Source organism: Telopea speciosissima, chromosome 4 (genome assembly GCF_018873765.1).
Source record: "Telopea speciosissima isolate NSW1024214 ecotype Mountain lineage chromosome 4, Tspe_v1, whole genome shotgun sequence".
Classification (NCBI taxonomy): Eukaryota; Viridiplantae; Streptophyta; class Magnoliopsida; order Proteales; family Proteaceae; genus Telopea; species Telopea speciosissima.
Window position 1 is genome coordinate 64,708,329 of NC_057919.1, and position 21,769 is coordinate 64,730,097.

At 40.7% G+C, this 21,769-nt stretch overlaps 1 protein-coding gene and 1 long non-coding RNA gene across 2 annotated transcripts; one reads left to right on the forward strand and one right to left on the reverse strand.

The window, feature by feature from the left end:
* Nucleotides 1-3,695: 3,695 nt before the first annotated feature.
* Nucleotides 3,696-4,663, reverse strand: LOC122659544. The gene is made up of 2 exons (XM_043854647.1): nucleotides 4,010-4,663; nucleotides 3,696-3,842 (listed from the first exon to the last, which is right to left on the reverse strand). The coding sequence occupies exons 1-2, from the start codon at nucleotides 4,661-4,663 to the stop codon at nucleotides 3,696-3,698; spliced, it is 801 nt and encodes a 266-aa protein (XP_043710582.1).
* A 1,438-nt stretch (nucleotides 4,664-6,101) lies between these two features.
* LOC122659884 lies at nucleotides 6,102-20,356 on the forward strand. The gene is made up of 3 exons (XR_006332573.1): nucleotides 6,102-6,179; nucleotides 11,237-11,239; nucleotides 20,345-20,356. It is a non-coding gene; the product is annotated as an uncharacterized LOC122659884 (long non-coding RNA).
* The last annotated feature ends 1,413 nt before the right edge of the window (nucleotides 20,357-21,769 follow it).

Here is a 21,769-nt window from a genome sequence, read left to right on the forward strand (position 1 = left end):
AATGCTAAGGGACCCACTGTATTCACATTCAAATTTGATTCATTGGCGTGATTCTTTTAGTGCTCAATCCAAACTTGATTTTCTCGACTCCTGGGCGCTTCCGGCTATTCTTAGCATCTTTTGCTCCATTTTCACAAGAATTCACCTAAAACCTAAAAAACATAAGAAAGCACCAAAGTAATTCTGTCCAATGTGGTAAAATATATGCTTTATGCCCTAAGATTTCACACATAAATGTGGTCATTAGGATGCAAGTCTGCATTCATTGTGCCAGGATAAATTGCAATGGTAACATTCGAGAAGGCGGACAACCATGCGATCACGGCAGGGGAATGGCATCTAACAAGCGACTTCAGAAGATGGACTTCCTGGAAAATGGTCTGGATGGTCTCGAGCCGGGGGCACCTCTGCTAAAGTATGGATTCATAGCTTACGAAACTGTCGTTTAGTTCCAGAACAGGAATCTTCTAACAGCAAGGAAGAAAAGGTGGAAGCCGTGAAGAATGTGACACCCAAGCTACTTAAAGCCGCGTCAGTACTTGCCAGTGGGAAATCTTTGTCTAAAGAAGTATCCCTCGTTCAAATTGGAGGAGACACGGATGATAGTACGAAAGACGAAGAAGAAACTGATTGCACTAAAGTGTATGATGAGTGGATGAATTATGCTGAAAAAGAGGTTTACCTAAGACCTTTTAAAGATGAGTTCTCCATAGAAGCAACGGGATGAATAAACAGCATCGGGTCCAATGATGACAATACTGATCCAACAGATCTCATCTAACCGATTCCTTTAGGAAGTGATGATGAAAGCAAAGATGATGAAGAAATAGGGTCCTTAGAAGATCCTAGAGGAAATTGATCTGTATTCGGAACGGATTTCGATCGATGGAGCATGAACATTTGCTATCAAATAGTAGATATAATGGATGTTGCCACCAATACTTAAGGTTGCATTAGGTTGCATATGTCCATCGATGCATGTATCGACTCAGGATGACATTCTTGTGACAACATGTCTGATGAATTATAATTTTAACAGAAAAACTATTTGATTACCCTGAGTTTGTCATTTAGAAGCATCCTGTAATATTGTTTTGTTACCCTGATTCTGTCAGGTTGATTCACCCTCAATCATACTGAAAAACTGTTTGGTTACCCTGACTCTGTCAGGTGGATTCATCCTGATTCTATTTGAAAAACTGTTTGGTTTCCATGTTTCTTTCAGTTGCCATGTTACATTTTATAAATAAATTAATACAAATTAAATTATTGGTTTCATAAATATTCAAACTATAATAAATTGAAAATTTTAATAACAAAATTATATTAATTATTTTACTATTATAAGAAAGTTACGTTGTTGTGTCAACCATATCTTTGCAATTGAAAATTGTATTAAAATAAATGGTAAAAAAAAATTAAATAAGGAAATTGATAATACCCTCTATATCATCTTCCTAATATAAGTAGTTTTCAAGGCATTTATGGTTTAAACAGACACTTCTTTCTCTATCACCCAAGTGGCAGAGGCCTTGATCTTGATGGATGGTAATGTTAAAGAAAAAAAAAATTATGATAATTGGGTGAGTGGCCCACACAATACACAAAGCCTGAGTAGCAGAAGTTGCTTGTACAAACTGCCCCTGGAATCAATCCGGATAGATACCCTTCTCCCACAATTCGTATTGACCATTATTAACTTTATTGGATGCACTACAGAGACAAGTGAGACGGAGAGAAAAAACAGAGGAAGTAACAGAGAGAAAGGGCCATGGGATCATTGGATTATAAATGTGAAAACTACTTGACATTAGTGACGGATACGTAAAGTGTAGAAGTAGAACAATATGCAAAAATCAAAAGCTTTATTTTTTGTGTAATATATTAAGGGGGAAGAAAACTCACAAGTGCCCGTGAAGGAAGGAAAAGAGCTCTCTTGTTGGTTTAATGTGGTTTGACTGGTTTTGAGTTGAGTTTAATTTTTGAGGAAAAATAAATAAGTTATTAAAGAAAAGAATTCATCAAAGGCATAAAACTAAAGAATCAGGCAGGAAGCTTCTATTTTCGCCCAGGCAGGATTCTCGGAGTCAACTCCAACCTTAGAAGTAGGATCTTAAATCTCATCTGAATCCAATGATATGAAAATCCATAACAAACAAGTTATAAATCCATAACAACAAACATCTCCCAAAAGTATATCAAACCATCAAAAGACCATGGAGTTATAAATCCAAACAACAAACCAGAATTTAGAAGGATATCAAACCATCAAAAGACCATCAAGTTATACAAACCCAAATAAGTTCATAGGCAGTTCTTTGCACAAATAAGTTTCAAATGGACCCCCCCCCCCAATCATCAATCAGCCGTGATGTCCTCGCTTTCATTCATATAATGTTCAAGGACCATGGGCCTATCTTCAACACTAGACTTCAAAAAGATCTTGGCAATGTTTTTCCTCTCCAATAAGAATTCCTTCGCATTCAATTTTGTGGTAAAAATCAAGTCTTGGAACACCTTCAATTGCATCAAATAAAGTATTTGTGAAAACATTTTCAGATTGTTTATCGGCTATCTTACTGATGGAATTAGCTATAATCTTTGGAGGACTTGAAATTATTTGTGCACCTCCTTTCCTTTTCTTCTGTCTACTACTTGTCGCACCAGAAGAAGGTCTTCCACAATCACGATTGTTACTACCACCGGGAGTGGAACGTTCAATTGGAGATTCTGTTATGTCAACTTCACCAATAGTCTCAATGTTTTGAAACTCATCAACTGGCACATAATTGGCTTCATCATCATCATTGACTACATCAGTTGGGTGTCTTGATTGCATCAAGACCCGTTGCTATTTCATTTTCCAACCAATTTGTAGTTTCCAAGTGGAGGGGAAGCACTCGATGCTCTTTCCAAAATCTTTGTTCCTTTTACTGTCAATTGAACTCAAACAGGTTAGATTTAATTCATATACATAATGAAATCAACACATAGTTGTTAAAATATTACCTTAAATTCATTCCAAATATGTCGGGGTCCATCGAATCTCATTTCCATTCCATTCCATTCCAGTCCATCCCACTTAATTTTTGGAGGTCACCCAACGATTTCAGCCATGCCTTCCATATCCTGAAATGGTTACGACATTGTTCCCATTCATATATCAGTTGATATCTCGCTCCTTAATGTCCTTTGAGATTGATTGCCACTGCTCCTTTCGCAGTCCATTGTCTCCACACCTCCCACTTCGCTTTTGTGTCAAAAGACGCTCCAACAGGAAATGAGACACTTCACTGGACCAGGTGGCAGCCTTCGGCTGGGAATTAGCTTGTGTATCCATAATTTCTACTTGATATCCATTAGATTAACACAAATTTAATTCAAATTTAAATGATGCAATCATAGATAGTCATAAATAGTCAAACAAAATAACATGGTTAACATAATTTCAAAGGACAATGATGCAATCATAGCTAGTCACACAAAAAAACATGGGTAACATAGCCAGTAAACTGCCAACTATCCAAACAGATGGATAGCACAAATTCATATTACATAACTCAAAAAAAAAATCAGTGTACCATAACAATTTCAAACATAGATAAAATACATTACTCTTCATCAGACATATCATCATCATCATCATCATCAATAGAATCATCGGACAAATCATCAACTCTTGCCAAATAATCATCTCACATGTTGTCAGCTTGCTGCTCTCGGAACTGGTTACAATCAACATTACCCATACTCTCATCATCAATGTCAGAATCATTATCTTCCACATCTGCTTCGCATCTCTGATTGGGTTGGGCACTTGAACTGGGTCCTGCAGCTGCACCCTCTTACACAAAAAAAGTCTTTTCTCAAAACTATTTTGTGTAAGAATATGATTGTGTAAAATAGCACATGCTAGCACAATGTTGGCTTGCGTATCAAAAGGGTATTCTGCGTGAGTTTTCAATATCTTGAATCTTGACTTCAAGTGAGAAAACGACCGTTCAATTACATTGCACAGACTAGAATGTCGCAAGTTAAACAACTCTTTTTTATCAGTTGGCCTCAAATTGGAATTGTTCCACTCTTTCAGATGATACCTAACATTGCGATATGGTCGCAAGAACCCACTCTGGTTGGCAAATCCAACATCGACAAGATAAAATTTACCTCGGGGTACCACTAGTTTTCCTCCTCCTTCCCTATGAATGGCATCATCTAAGATTGGAGCATCTGATGCCGATCCTTCCCAGCTAGAAAGTATGTATGTAAACTTCATGTCAAAATCGCAAGCAGCTAAGATATTATGAGATATATCACCCTTCCTATCACGAAATCTCCGATGTTTGTCAGCCGTAACCCATGCTGGGATATGCGAACCATCGATATCTCCAATGCAATCCTTGAAGTATGGGTAGAACCTTTTGCGGTCTTTTGAGATACACTGAGGCGTTGTGGTACTTGGGGGCTTCAATAATACTGGATACAGTTTTATTATTGCATCCAATACTATGTTAAAATACCGACTTATGGTCTCACCACAGTGGCCATGTCTAAGAACCATAACTCGGTTCTTAACATTATGGGCTATCGTGTGTAGAAATATCACCCGTTGCTCCTCAACTTGCACTGTTTTGCCATCATACTGAAGCCCCCTCTCTCGCATCAAACGACTTAAGCTAAAGAAGGCTCTCTTGCTTAGTCTCAACATATCTCGACATGGCTTCTTGGTACCACCTATAATTAATTGTCTCAACAGTGCCACAGAGGGTTTCACTACGGTAAGGCCCTTTACCAAGGAACAATTTTTTATACCGCTCCACTGCTATGACAACAGCTATAGCTGCTAAGATAATTGTCATCTCGAGACTCTCATCACCCTCATCATGGTCAATATTTATACGTCTATCTACATTTAAAAAAAGAGGAATTATGATTTCATCAAAACATACTAATGCTAAAGGGATTTTGTCTCTAACCATTTAAAATATTTAATCTTTCTATCAAGAAAACGGAAAGCTATCAATCAAGAACAAGATAACACTAACCCATTATTAAAACTGTTTTAAAAGTCCAAGAAGTTACCTAAACAATAACTAGAAAAAAAAATTGGAAAATCACTGATAATGGCTGAAAAATATGAGCATATTGTAAAAGAGTTTGGGTCAAGGCATGCATGACAGAAAACTTATCCTTTTTATCCTTCCTGGAACTGAATAAAATTCAATCATGTCATTTATATCAAAGCAACCAAAAATACAGATCATGTCAGTTTTTTATATTGCATTAGCTTATGTTACTATCCAAATAAGCAACAATGTCTTTTGTAATTTCGTCTCAAGAAAGCAGCACATAATGTCTCTACAAATTTCTAGAAAAAAAAAAGAAGAAACAACTGACTAAACTGACTAACACAGAAGAATGTACGCATTACAACTTCTAGGGACAGAACATATCAAAACCTAAGCAACAAAACCCTAGCAAAAATCTATCAAAATTCCACCAAAAAGAATAATTTCTATCATAAATCCAGATTACTTTCCTATAAATGAAAAAAAGAGAAAATTACAGTGTCACCCCCTGAGGTATATATAAAATACAGAATAATCGCCTATGTTTCTTAAATATACAATCAGACCCCTGAGTGGACGGTAAATGCCCCGATGTTAAATAATACATTTTAAATACCTATTTTGCCTTTCAATTAAAATAACTCTATTCTAATTTTTTGATTTTCTAACATAAAAAAGCAGGACCCACCACTATTTCTTCTTCTTCTTCTTTCTTCTTCTTCTTCAACCACCACCGCTGCAACCTTCGTCCCACTCCACCAGATTCTCTTTCTCCTTCAATCCCTTCCACTTGAATTGGCACCATGTGAAAGCACCACTTTTGTGGTGCGAGAACCCCATCGTCGCACGCCTTGACTCCCGTGTCCTTGTCGCCGGTGGCACCTGCGACTTCATTGATGACCCACTCGCCGTTGAAATGTACGACATCGACTCCGGGAGATGGGACACGTGTTTGTCCATGCCGTCGTAGTTCAAGGACTCCGCCACCAGCACTTGGATCTCCACTATTGCCACCGACCGCAACCTCTACCTGCTGGAGAAGCGTTCCAGTCTGATCTGCTCCTTCGATGCTGAAACCAAGACATGGGGAGAGACCTTTAATCTGAACCTGTAGATCTCGAATCCCAGTAAGATTAATCCACCTGTGGCTGTGACTCACTCCACCATCGGATTCGTCGATGACCGGCTGGTTCTGGTGGGGCTAACGGGGGAACCTGAGGACTTGCACGGACTGGGGCTCTGGGAAGTGGATCATGACACGAACGAGTGTAGGGCAATCGGGGAATGCCGCCGGAGATGGTGGAGAAGATGAGGAACGGAAACTCGCCACTCTCGACCATGTGTGCGTCGACGGAAGGTGGTTCCATCTACATCTGCGATCCTCGAAATCCAGAGCAAATATTCTTCTGCGAATTGAAGGAAGGGATCTGCCAATGGGGATATGGAGTGAATCCCATGGCAAATGAAGGGAACTGGATGCAGAGATTCATGTTCACATGTTCCAGAGTCGGAATGGATGATCTTCACAAGGCTGTGGCGACTGGAAGCCGTACATTCACGGTGGAATCCGACTGACGGACATGGCCTTTCAAGTTTCCATTCTTTCACTGGTCCCCTGTATTAACGTTTAATTTGAATAATGGGTTATCACTTTCACAGAGACTTTGAGTCTTCTGCTACCAATAGTAGAGATCATCAGGGAGGGTGGGGTGTGGTGTTATTATGTTGCAGGGGGGTAGGGCGGGTGGGACTGGGTTGCAGCAAGTGGTGGGGCCAGTGGGGTTGGAGAAGAGAAGAAGAAGAAGAAGAAGGAGGAGGGATGGTGGGTCCCATTAAGTTTGTCTCAAGGGTAAAATTAGTAAAAAGAAAAAAAATTGAGAATTAGGGGTATATTAGTCATTTTAAATTATGAATTACCAACACAGTACCACTTAACGGAAATGATATAATAGACTGGGGTTGTTGTAACAACTAATCAAACCTCAGAGGTTGTGGCTGTATAATTTAAAAACACAGGTGATCGTTCTATATTTCATACAAACCTCAGGGATGACAGTGTAATTTTCTCTAAATAATTGAAGAGACACATAAAATCCACTGGTAGCGGAACGAAACCCATTCAAAGGATAGAACAAAGCAGGACTGACACTGTACATAGCTAGCTATCACAAATTCGCAATACAAGTCTAATGCACAAACTAATTAATACCTATATGGAAGAAACACGAACCCAGATTGGGATATTCAGAGCTAATGCAGCACAATGGAAGACTAAGGAGATTCTAGGGTTTTCAGTGGGAAACCCTAGCATAGGGTAAACATTCTGAGAACGAGAAAGAGAGAGAGAGAGAGAGTGTGTGTGTGTGTGTGAGAGAGAGAGAGAGATAGAGATTCAGTGTACCAATCAAAGTAGCAATCGCCAAAGGTTGTTGTTGGAGAGGAATCGATTGAAGTTCCAAAGAAGGTGATGAATCGTAATCGATTCGAAGGGACTGATAGAAGATTCGTTGAATAGAATCATTGGAGAACGTTGTCAGCAGATCTTGGAGTGAATCTTGGCAACAGATCTTGGAATGGAGCCCTTTTCTCGCAGAGACGACTTCCTCCTTCGTTCGACCTTCTCAACGTGAGATTCTGTTATCTGAATATTTTGGCTTTAGCATTGAAACACCCTATTTATATTATGGACTCAGAATCTAGCTTCTATCGTGGATTAACCTTGAGAGGTGGACCCAGGAGAGGATCCACATTTAGTGCAAATGTTGGAATCTTGCTTCTGCCAAGGATCGATGCATTTAGCAATCAAACGGTATAAAAAAATGAAAATCACGATTCCACGGAATTACTTTTTGTGGAAGCACGCAACCAAACACGACCTAAGAAATTCTTTACAAAGCCACTTCCCAATTTCCAGATCTGATATGCATCAATTTTGTGGCACAGTGCAAGCAGCTGGTAATGCTTGATGAAGATGATGATTTACTTCTCTGGACACTTCATGAATTGAGAAACATGATTTGGTTTGCCAATGCCTTGGAACGAGACTTGTTTCGAGTTCCCCCTCAAGATCTTATGCTCTATTCAGACACTCATGCCTATTCAGGACCCCCAAGAAGGATGGAAGAATGGGAAACATGGATCAACAACATCAACAAGGGAGATCCTTACTTTGACCTAACGGACAACATCTGACCCATGGATGTTGATGATGAAGGTTCGAGTGAAGGAGACTCATGTGAAGAAGATGAGAGTGGGGAAGAATTTGAACCAAGGGACTCCGATGAAGGAGAAGAACAAGGCGAAGGAGATTCCACAGAAGAAGAAGAGTCTATTGAAGAAGAACAGAGTGAAGGTGATGAAGAATCAGAAGAGAACTATCAACCAATAACCCCTCTTGACAAATACAAGAATATCTGCGGGCAGACACCTTGGGATCTGCCGTTTCAAGTAAACAAGATCCACAGAAACATTGATAAGATCCAAGCGATGCTCATGAAGGTTGTAGCCTCAGATGACAAATATCAAGAGGAACTTCAACAACTGGAACCAGTCAGAGAACAATGAGTTCTGCCTCAGGCTATATGTCACCTGGAGAATTCTATAAATTGACACTTGCTTTGGCCCAGATTTATGCGGAACTCCTCCTTCTTCCCCTGACTGTGGTAGTGAAGAATACCATGAATGGGCATAAGCACATGATGATTTATCCTCAACAATGTTAATGGAGAAAGCCAGTTCAATGATCCCACAGGAAACATCCATCCGGTCATTTCTAGTTCTAAGGAAAGGTCGGAATCCAACTCCAAAAGCTCTGGTTCCCAAGAAGGTGAAGAGGACTATCACTTTTACAAGTCTTTAGCAGAAGCAAGAGAAATGTATCAAGCGGCCATGGAAATCTTTCAAAGGCTACATCAGTTGATCCATGAGAATTCTAGGGACCCTGAACAATTTCACCTGATGAACAGATCACCAAAAAACAAGTCTTTAGCAAAGATCTTAAACCAAGTTCAGAAATCCATCATAATCATGGAAGCCAAAATCAAGAAGAAAGTTGCAAGACAAGAGTCAAAGAAGAGGAGTCCCACTGTAGGAACCATCATCATCACAGACATTGATGTAGAAGAAGACAACCTTTGCCCAGTTGAATTAATCATCAAAAGAGAGAAATCTGAGGTGATGGAAACCAAAAGTGGTTAGAACTTCAAGAACAAAGGTCTGACTATGGAGAAGCATCAATTCGTTCAGCCAAAGCCAAGCAATGAACCTGAGAATCAAGTGTTGAATCAATTGAAGAAGGCACAAGCTAACATTTCAATTTGGGGGTTAGTGTTGGCTTCGCCAACCCACCGAGAAGCGGTCTTGAAAGCTCTTGCCAAAGTACAAGTACTCATCGAAATGGGACCATAAGAATTATCTCATAAAGTAGGAGCCACCTATACAATCCAGTCATTGCTCTTCTCAGATGAAGATCTACTACCTGGAGGAAAAGGTCATAACAGAGCCCTCTACATCACCGTGGAATGCAACAAGAATGAAGTTCCTCAAGTATTGATTGATAATGGCTCAACACTTAATGTCATGCCATTGAAGGCTATGAAATGCATCGATTTGCCTCTTAACAAGATGAGGCCCATAAATCAAACCATCAGAGAATATGATAATACCCGAAGGGTGGTAATTGGGATCCTCACCATGGATGTCAAGGTTGGACCAGCCTGGTTCACCGTTGATTTTTAAGTCATTGATATCCAAGCATCCTTCAACATGCTACTCAGAAGGCCATGGCTGCATTCCACAGGTGTTTTAGCGTCCAGCCTCCATCAAAAAGTGAAGTTCATACATAAGCAAAAAGTGATTACCATTTTTGGGGATCCAAAAATGGTACACACACTTGCGAACATAGAAGTGGAAGGTTCATCCTCACCAGAAGTGCAGTTGGGAGGGTTTGAAATCGGAAACATCTATGCAACCTCTTTTGAAGAAAAAGAGCCCACTCTGGCAAAATTCCCGACCATGTGGAGAAAGGCTTCAATAAAAATGATGAAGGGAATGAAATACTTTCCAGGTTTGGGATTAGGAAAGAACCAACAAAGGGTACCATAATTCCCAGAGATACAAGCCAATGCCAACCGCCATGGTTTAGGGTTTGTCCCAACAAAGAGAAGAGCCCCTTAATAGGAAGGAACAACATCAAGAACCATAAAGTAGAAGGGTCTCCTTATCTCAAAACATTGAATGGATATTTCATGAAGGAAGGAGAAGATTTCTCATACTGCAGGAATGTCGAGCCTTGGTTTGATTAGGAGCAGAAAAATTTCCAACCTAGATTTGAGATATTCTTGAAAAATGAAGTAGATTGGGTGACCATGGAGTTGGAACAAGCCAAGATGAGTAAAGAATAGAGGAAGATCAAGAAATGAATGGGCTGTTCGACATAACAATGATTACCGGGGAAGAGGAAGGACAAACACCTCAACTGTTGATACAACCTCTTCAAGGATCCGTAGGAAACTGGACAAGGGTTGTGAAAGATTTCCACATCATAGAGTCTAAAGTTGTAGCCAGCTCTGATGTAGCCTGTTCAAGTCCATTTCTAAGTCTACTAGTACTTTCCAAAAGGAAGTTAGTAACTTCCAGTCTGTCGAGTCAGTTTGTACTCCTTCTATTATCATGAATGAAATTGCCAATTCCGAGTATGCTCCATCTTCTTCTTCTTCTCCTTCTTATTCTTCTGACAATGATGACGCCATAGAACATCACCATTTGTTAGAAAAATTGGAACAAAGAAGAGCTCAGCCTATCCGAGAGGACACTTATTTTATAAATCTGGGAACTGACCAATGTCCTCAATTGATCAAAATTGGTTCTTCTCTCAATAAAGGTGAAATATGCCAATTGACCTCTCTCCTAAAGGAATTCGAGGGAGTCTTCTCCTGGTATTATGAGGATATGTCTGGTATTGATCCCAAAATTATGCAACACAGATTACCTACATACCCAGATGCCCACCCTGTCAAGCAGAAGCCCAGGCGAATGCGACTAGAGTGGAGCGAGAAGATCAACGAGGAAGTCATTAAACAATGGAATGCCGGATTCCTACAAGTGACTCAATACACTCAATAGCTATCCAATATTGTTCCAGTTCCTAAAAAATATGGTAAGGTCAGGACGTGGGTGGATTTCCGCAACCTGAATAAGGTCAGCCCCAAAGATGATGTAGACACCTCATTTTGTCTTTCCCCCGGAGGTTTCTTGTAACGATGATGAGCACCCTCCAAGGCTTAGAGCTGATGGATCTGTGAATGTAGCGTCAGTGTGCACTGCCCGAATCCATTTACCAATCACCATTCCCCTTATCGAAGCCCGAACTATAGCCTCCAAGCCCTCCAAGAACCCCTGGAAAGGCTAGCCCTGACCCAAACCCCTTAGAACCAGCCTAGCCCAGCTCAAAACCTGGCCCAAACCATCCATTTCCTTCCCATCGATACTGGAACCTGGATCGATACTCAAAGGCCCCGAGTCGACACTGAACCCACCTTCCATCAACATTGAGCCATATCCTTATTATCGAACAGTGCATTTCTACTGTCTAACCCACTTCGACATTCAATTGAAGGTACTCAACAGCCGATCCATTTCCCTCGATGTTGAGTCCTATTCATCGACAGCCACTCGATGTCAAGTGTACCCCACTTCGATGTCGAATCAGGCACTTTCAATGTCGAATAACAACAAATCCGAGAAGTCCAAACCTTCCATATTTTGCTCCAATTACAATACCTTTCACATTCTAGCTTATTTTTGGCACTTTGTATCTCAATCTTGGCTCCCAATCTTGGCTCCCTTAGGCCCCAAGAAGCACCCCCATAGGTAACTAAACACATGCCTCTCCCCCATTGGTCCTTACCTTGACTTTACACCCACCGTCGATGCAAAGACACCTCCGTCGGATGACCCGAATTAACTCCTCCATACCTACACGAATTTGGGAGTGCACACACCCCTCTACACCTATGAATACACCCCCTCTCACGTTGAGGAGGGTTACATAGTCCTTAGATGCTAGTTACATGGACTTCAGATGAGCTTTGCCAAATTATACACAAGACTTCTTTGGTGCTTGCTTGCCCTAATTCAGCTCCCCATCCTCTTGACTTGAGTCCTTAGCCTTTGGCCCTCACTTGGCTTTAGCCTATTGCCTCCCCATTTCTTGAACACCATCACCCTACTTGAAGACACCAATCCAAAAATCACGGCTTGACAACAAAGTGCTTGAGTACAAGAGACAAGAGAAGCTTTACAAGCGGTGATACTTGCTCCCCGTACAAATCTCCTGAGTTACGAAAGGGAAATTTCCACATCTTTGTTTTAGTCTCCTCTTATTAGGTAGGCCTCCCTCTTTTCCTTTTACTTGTATTTACATGGTTTTCACTTTACTTCGTTTTGCATCTTCGAAAGTGAGTGATCCCATCTCTCTAAATGGTGATCACTCTCACCCATCTTTTTTTTTCTCACAATGTATTCTTCTCGCTTGCATGCATCCTTACATGATCCCCATCCCCATAGTATAAATCTCATGCTTTCTCAAGCATCTTCTCCCATGTACCCATACATTTCTTTCTTGCTTCATTCACGATCTTCATGCTTCCATGTATACATCTTCATGATTCCTTGTGGTTCTTTACCCATGTGTTTTGTATTGTATTATGTCTTTATTTTGAGTTCTAATCTCTCTTCTATTGTATTTCTTGCATCTCCATGTTTAACCTAGAGTCCAACATGCTTAGGTCCATAGGTTTTGAATCCTTTACTTTACATTCCAGTATACTAACCTTTGTTCTGCAGCCGAACCTCCAGGTATGTGCATCTTACTCTCCTTTGTACTTTACTTCTTTACATTTCTCTCGTTTTACTTTATTCTCAAAAGCATGTTATCATTCCATTATGCCTAGCAATAGAGAAACCGGCAAGCCCGGGCAGACAAGGGTGTCTAATATGTTCCTTGGATCGTAACTTGACCCGTACCCAGACCAACATACCATCTGTCCCCAGAAGGGCATTATATGAGAGTCATTACATTACATTTTCGGGTCCTATACCCTCCTCTAGGTGGCGACTCCAATACATTACATTTTTCACCTCTCTCTCCTTCCCCCTAAAAGAGGGATAAGGTGGAGGACACGTGGCGATCCCCCACCATTGTCTTTTGTCCTCACAGTGGCGACTCCACTGGGGACTATTCTTTTACTTGTGTAAAATAGGTCAAACTTTTGATGTGTTTGGCATATATGTTGTACTGTAATAACATGTTTTTTCTTTACTGTATGCTTTTGGATGCTAACTTCTATGCACTAACTTCGCATCATATTTGCATTCACTATCACACACCATTGGTCATCTACTGCAAAGTTCAACCCTATTATTTACACCTCGTAGCGTAACCCTGGGCCCGGTGTGTAGACACGCGGATTACCCTTAGTGAAACTACAACTCTTAGCACCGTACCATTTGGTATATCAAAGAGGCTTGCACTGTCGAACCATTTAATCATGTTACTCATAGGAGTGGTGAGAGGTATGTAGGAGCACCTTGCTAAGGGAACCCTTTTTCAGTCCTATTATCAATTAACCAGTATGCATCATGTAGGGATTTAGAACCCAATGTTTAGGTCACGACACACTAACTGTAATATTGTTTGAGAATCGAACTGGCACTTTGTTGACCTTGCTCTTAACTGGCCTGAGCAATCAAGATCTTGTCTTGGGCTTACTTCGCCATACGATGACCCTTGAACATTTGGACCAACTTAGAACTTGATCAACTTAGCGCCTACACTTACTAACCCTTATTTAGGATTGGTGTGCTTGTTATAAACTTGTTTGCGCATCATGTTGCATAGCATATCCTCCCTAGGGTGACATACTAGGAGTACGAGGTTCACCATAGGACTAGTCCTTTCCTCACCTATCTGTTGGTCTAATCGTGACCCTACTTTTATTAGGAATCATTACTTCGGGGCGACAAGATACTTGTTCTACTACTAGTTGGACTAGGATCGGAGGGAGATTAGTTCGTACTTCAAGTTCACCTGAATCACCAATGGCCGACATGGAGGCTCTTCGCACTGACCTAGATGAGCTGAAGGCCCAGATGCAACAACTGATAGCTACAATGACCAAGTTTACACCGAATCCGGCTACATCGGTTCCACAAGACAGTACTGACCAGAATCGACCATGACTTTTTAGAGGATCTTCTTTGAACTCTGACTTAGCTCGGGAGGACGAGGTCATTACTTCTAGACCTCAACCATCCGTTGAGACAATCGAGACCCGACTCTTGAGACAAAAGGTTGAGAAGTTAGAACATGCCATGAAGAACGTGAAAGTGGTTGAGGATTAAATGATCGATTCTGAGGGACTTTATTTCTTCCCTGAAGCAAGTTTATTCGAGGGTTTTAAGCGGAAATCCAAGAAATTTGATGGAACTGGAGACCCATGAACCCACCTCAAGGTATACATCGGCCAGATGAGAATCCAAAACTTTTTTGAACAGTAAATGGGCCAAGCATTCTAGATGTCTTTGACCGGGCCCGCTTTGAGATGGCTTATGTCCCTAGATTCCTCCTAAACCCATACTTGGGATGACTTAGTGAAGGCTTTCAAGAATCAATACTCTTACAATACTGAAATGGAATTGACCCATCAAGATTTGGAAACTACTAAGCAAGAAACTAATGAGGGATTCACCCAATACTTGATGAGGTTCAGGTCCAAGGCTGCACTGATGTGGGATTGGACCATAGAGAAGGAACAGGTTAAGATGATCATCAAGAATCTCCAGATGTCTTATAAGACTCATCTATTTGCTCAACCCTTGACCACATTCGAGGCTTTGTTTAAAGCGGGTCAGCGAGTTGAAGATGCCTTGAATCCCCCCTACTTGATCCAAGGGAATCCCAAACAAGGCATAACTTTGAACAATCAGTGAACTAGAGTAGGTAAAAAGACATTTCCAAATAAGAACACCGAGGTAAATGTGGTAGCATCGACCATAGAGACCCCACTTATGATTGATAACAATGCCCCAAGGACAGGGGCAAACAAACAAAGAAGACTTTACGGATGTAGGCATGCCATTGACCCTAGTCCTCAAGAAGTTGATCCAAAAAGGACTCCTAACCAAGATCCAGCCGACTAACTTGTCAAACCCATTACCCAAATGGTACAAACCCAATCTCTTTTGTGAGTACCATAAACAAAATGGGCATTCGACTAGTGAGTGTTACCAACTGAAGCATGCAGTCCAAGATCTGCTTGATGAAGGGAAGTTTGTGGTTCAATCAAACCAACCCAATGTTCAAAACAACCCTCTTCCATCACACGATGGGAATTCTAAGTCCATTAACAATCTTGAAGAGGAGGACCGACCCATTAATTTGCAAGCTTTGATCACACCGGTTGAAAACCAACCTGATCCTCCTGCTACAGAATGGATTGAAGAATTGGTCCAAGCTCTGACTGCCCTTATTCTAGCGGAAGCTCTGCGTGATGCTGTCCTCATGATAAACATAGGGATTGACAGTGATGAGGATTCTCAAGATTTTGATGAAGAACATTCAATCAAGAGGAAGAAATTCCTGACGAGTCAATACCCAAGAGGTGCCTAAATGAAGAAGATCAAGAAGGCTATTATGTTGATGTTACTACTGACAAGCACTTTTATGACCCACCTCGTGATCCACCCTCTGGCCTGATTGAAGTTAATCTATCACGTGATCATACCCAAGAAAGGGACAGGCTTGCTACAACCGTCCAACAATTGAGACATACAATCAAGAATTGGCAACTTTGGATGGGCGATATATAGTTGCCGATTCCATACTAAACTCTGTGAAATGAGGGGCCCTACCTAAATAAAAAGGTTCCCCATTAAAGGAGGTATTCCCCATTTAGTTAAAGTACCAAACAAAGAACCACCACTGAGACATTCAGTGTTTGTGCACGTTGTTCCTAAGTTTTTTTTACCGGACTTCCAGATAAAAGAAAGGTAGAAAGGTGTCAGGTTCACTTCGTGAGTCTCTGCTATTTGAATATGGAATGAAACGGCAATAGCACCTATATGAACTACTGGGAAGATCATAGCGGAGAAGTCGAGACCTAACAAAAGAGCACTTGGGCATGACCATCAGGAACAAGATGAGAATCTATACAACATCTTAGAAAGGACTTACCACATCATAAAGGAAGCCGACTTGTCCCATGTTGCAAGAGGCCTACACCTGTTCGGACATCATAGTCGAAGCGTATTGGCAATATGAGCGGGTTGAAGACATAAGATCCCTACCAGGAATAGCTCGAGAGCTTAAGAATCTGGCCCAATTCATTCGAGGACACACTAGGGACATGGACAATCAATGGCAGGGCATGCAAACATTCCTTAGAGAACGATGAGATCAAAATGAAGAGTTGGTTCAAGAGAATTGGAACATCATTGTGGCTCAAAAAGAACGAATGGAAGAGCTCCACGATGTGAATCGAAGAATGGATTAACGGAATTAGAGACTATGGAACAGACACACTGACCTTTGGAATAGTGTTCGAGATCAAATTAAAGCCATCAATGAGCTAATCCAAGGGTCCAACGAGTATATCCATCAACCCATGCTTGGCGAACTTGACATGAGTTACAGAAGACAAACCAGCGTGCTCTTTTCTTGCCATGAAGATGAGATCTTTGATCATCTCAAGGAATTAGATGAAGAAACCCGAACAATCGCCATGGTATGGGCACTATGCGATAAGCTTCAAGATCTCACCCCGACTATCGATGAACTCAAGATCAACATGATCATCATAAGTGATGGGAAATCAAATGAGTCAGATCAAGGTGTTGACCATCTTCTAGCCTAGTTCGATTCCAAGCTTTGTTTCCCATCTGATGAAGAATGTAACAATGCCAACACAAGAAGTGGAAAGAATTTTAGACCGAAGAATTTCATACCAGCCCGGTTCAATATAGACAACCCAGCTGAGTTGGCAAGAAATCGGAACCAGAACCATGCTACCATTGAACCAAAAAATGGGGTTCTGAAGCAACTTAAGAAAACTCAAGCCAACATCTCAATCTGGGGATTGTTAACCGGTTCCCGAACCCATAGAGAGGCAGTGCTAAAAGTATTGGTTAGTGTACATGTGCCAATTAAAATTGAACCAGCCCAGCTAGCCAACATTATAGGGGCTCTTTATGCAGTCAAGACTGTCATGTTCTCTGACAAGGATCTCCCACCCAAAGGAACACGCCATACAAATGCACTCTACGTTACTGTTGATTGCAATGGAAGTCATATCCCTCAAGTCCTACTGGACAATGGCTCAACCCTGAATGTCTGCCCACTACAAACTATTCAACACATAAGGATCGACCCATTAAAGTTACAACCCTCTACACAAGGAGTGAGAGCCTACCACAATACTTGAAGGAATGTCATTGGGAATCTAAAAACTGAGATTATCATGGGACCAAATAAGTTCCAAGTCGAGTTCCAAGTCATTGACATCCCTTCATCTTTCAACATGCTCCTTGGAAGGCCACGGCTTCATGCAACCGGGGTAGTACCGTCCTCTCTCCATCAGAAGCTCAAGTTCATAGTCAACGACAAGGTCATCACCATCTTGGCCGATCCTGAAGTAATAAGCATGCTTGCCAATGTAGAGGCTAGCAAAGAATCAAACTCTCAGCTAGCCGGTTTTTAATTCGACATTGTGTGGGCCACATACCCGACACAACCCCTAAGGGAGAAACTTCCCCTTACCCACTCATGAGCACATTTATGTGTGAAATTATTCCATTTAATTCTACATTTTTATCTGCTTAGAATGGAGCTATCTTGGGTATTTTCTGTCTTTTTCAAGTTACAGGGGTATTTTATGCGATTCAGGACTATCAGGCATCATATCTTCTAATTTACATGTAAAGTGGATCAGTTTCTTTTCATGGTTGCGAAGAGGGCTGAATTCTGAGCAAGATGGATGCGTTGCATTAAATGTATGCATTGGTTTCAGAGTCCATTCATGTGATTATTCTTTTTGGGCCAGAAAAGAATAATGGGCCAGAAAATGAGTTGAAATGCAAGCCCGAGCCTAGAACCAGGGAAGATTGACTGGCATAATACAAGTGGGCCCCTCGTTCATTGTTGGATGAATTTCCTCCCCTATTTTCTCTCTCCTCTATTTAATTTTTTTATTTTATTTCCTCTCTTATTTTCTCTCCTCCATAGGTTTTATATATTTTATTTCTTTTTCTTCTTTCTCCCAATCACCTTCTTTTTATTATTATTACTATTTAATTTTTTTATTATTTTATTCAAACCCCACACGATTTCTACTTTCCTAAATCTATTCTATCTTTTTATTATTTTTTTTCTAATCCATCTCCCACTTAACCCCTATCTCCTCATGTTACGTATCTCATTCGGTACCCTTTTACTCTCCCATTCCCATTCGGTACCCTTTATCTTTAGTTTAGTGTGATTTTTAAATTCCACCTAATCTCTCACTCACCTTTCTACCTCTCCTAAATATGCTGCCACCTCACCTTCCCTCATCTAAATACCTAACTCCCATATCCCTAATCCCCCTCTACGTGTCTAACCTCTCTTCCATCTCCCTTACAAACACTATCCCTATTTCCCAAATCCCTCACTACTTCTATGTCTCTCCCTATCCTCTATCTTTCACGTTCTTTTCTTGGTTTTTATTATTTTATTTTATTAAATTCTATTTAAAAACAATAGATATATAAAACAGCCACGGATTATCCCATTCCGATTGTATTCTCATAGCAGCAGCCCCTTCTTCTCTTCTTCTTCTCTCTAGTTTTCGACTTTCTTCTTTTGTTATTTTCTTTGTTTTGGATTTTGGTTCGGCAAGGGGAGGAGGATCACCATTCCAGCTTCATCGCCATGGATCAATGTCACCATTGCTGTCCTTTGTCACCTTCCACCATGATTGACTAAGTTCCCTCTATCTTTAGGTTTGTATGCTTGATTGCTTGATGTTGAGACCCCATTCCTATTTGGATGATTTTAATTGATGTATTTAGTTGAAAATTTCTGTTTCTTTGATTCATTATTTTTCATTCAAGCAATAGTATTTTGTTCGTATGTGGTTGTACCGATGATGCATTGTAGTTGAACGAACTAAGTGAGCCAAGCCTTATAAGCTAAGGATGAAAGCACTCGTCAAGATAGTCCATACCTAGGAGGAACCCTACATTCTATGGTATTATTAGGCCTGTGGTTATAATAAACCAAAGCATGCAACTGAATTGAATAGCAACCCATTGGGGATTCGAACCCTAAAGATAGTCTTCTCCCATATTTGCTTATCGTTGTTAGCTTAGATTCGTTTCTTTTGTTCTTAGTTTAAAATCAGATTTATTGCATTTTAATTTTCATTACTTTCATCTCATCATCTTAGTAATTTAGCCTTCTAGTTCCCTGTAGATCGACCCCTTACTTGCTACTTGCTAGATTAGTTTAGGGTTTTATTTTTGATCGGTTAACGACACGATCACCCACCTGAACAGTCACAACATAGCTGTCCCGAACATGCTTAAGAAAATGGGATATTTTCGGGTATGGCTCTGGGAAAATCTCACCAAGGAATGTCAGAACTCATACTACCCTCGCACAACAAAGAACATTATGGTCTAGGTTACAACCCGACCAAAGAGGATCTCTTCGAACGGGTCCAGAAAGAGAAGCATAAAAGAAGTTAAGCTTATATGAAGAAGCTCTACAAAGATGACCCCGAAAAGTATAAGAGGGTAAAGAAGTCAAAGAGCCCAAAAGCTGAGGTAAATACCATTACATCTTACCCTATAACTCTTAATAGATATTTCATCAAAGAAGGGGATACCCTCCCTTATTGTGGATTTAATGAACCATGGTACAATGAAATTTCTCAGCAACTAATGCTAGGTCTTGAAATCTTCTTCACAAATCAAGCAAACTAGTTAGAGATCCTTTAAGAAGATCGTATGGACCCCAACAAAGACTCGCAAGATGAAGCAGTTTCTTTCCACCTCGAAGACCTATTCGAAAGAGTGATCATAGCGCTAGACGGCCCTGAAGATTGGAATCCAAACCCGCAAGCAATGATCTACCTAGCTAAAGGAGTAATACCCAATTGAACCCAATTTTCACAATACCGCTTCTACGAAGGCGTCGACAGTTCTAATCCTAGTCCTAATTTACATTTCAGCTCTTCTAGTTCCAGTTCTGAGTCTGAGTCCGAGTCCAGTTCTTCCTCTAGTTCTTCTGAGTCAATATCTGAGTCCGACGTAGACGTTGAGTTTGATTTCAATGAATTACTTTCTTCCCATTACATTGTGCCTCTGCTTGCTTATATTGATGAGGACAAAATGTTCAATGATCCTCCATCTGATCTCTTAAAAATAATTCTAAATGAGGAACAAAAAGCTCAACCAATTTCTGAGAGCTTTAAAATTATCAATTTAGGATCATCAAAATTGCCAAGAGAAATAAAAATCAGCTCAACTTTGAATGAACAAGAGGTTCAATCTCTGATTGAATTTTTAAAAGAATTCATGGAAGTACTTGCATGGTCATACGATGACATGCTTGGAATTGACACTAACATTGTCACACACCGTCTACCTTTATACCCTGGGATGAAACCAGTAAAGCAAAAACTCAGACAAATGAGACCGGAATGGATCTTAAAAATCAAAGAGGAAGTCACCAAACAACTCGAAGCAAGATTCTTAGAAGTGACGGAATACCCTGAATGGTTGGCCAACATTGTGCCAGTACCCAAGAAGGACGGACGAGTCCGAACGTATGTAGACTTTAGGGACCTGAATAAAGCAAGTCCAAAGGACGACTTTCCTCTACCACATATTGACATACTCATAGATAATACAGCCAAGTACGCCCTTCTATCTTTCATGGACGGTTTCTCAGGGTACAACCAAATCAAGATGGCACCCGAAGATATGCAGAAGATATCCTTCATAACTCAATGGGGAACATACTGTTACAAAGTAATGTGGTTTGGACTTAAGAATGCCGGGGAAACCTATCAAAGGGCGGCAACCACCATCTTACATGATCTAATGCACAAAGAGGTCGAGGTCTATGTTGACAATATGATCGTCAAGTCAAAAGAATGTGAAGGACATGTTGAAGCCTTAAGAAAATTCTTCGGAAGAATTAAGACATACAAACTAAGGCTAAACCCCCAGAAGTGTGTATTTGGAACCACGACCAAAAAACTCTTAGGCTTCAGGCTTTATAGTCAGCCACAGGGGCATTGAGGTCGACCCCACCAAAATCAAGGCAATTATGGACATGTCACCACCTAAAACCGAAAAAGAAATAAGAGGATTTCTTAGAAGAATACAATACATCAGTTGGTTCATTTCTCGGTTAACCATGGTGTGCGAACCAATCTTCAAACTACTCAAGAAGAATGAGCCAAAGGAAGGGAATGAACAATGTCAGGCATCATTCGACATAATAAAAGAATACTTGGCCAACCCACTAGTACTGGCACCCCCAATATCCGATAAACCCCTACTGTTGTATCTGTCTGTAATAGACACGACCATGGGAGCAATGTTGGCGCAACATCAAGAAGATGGCAAAACAGAAAAGGCCATATACTATCTAAGCA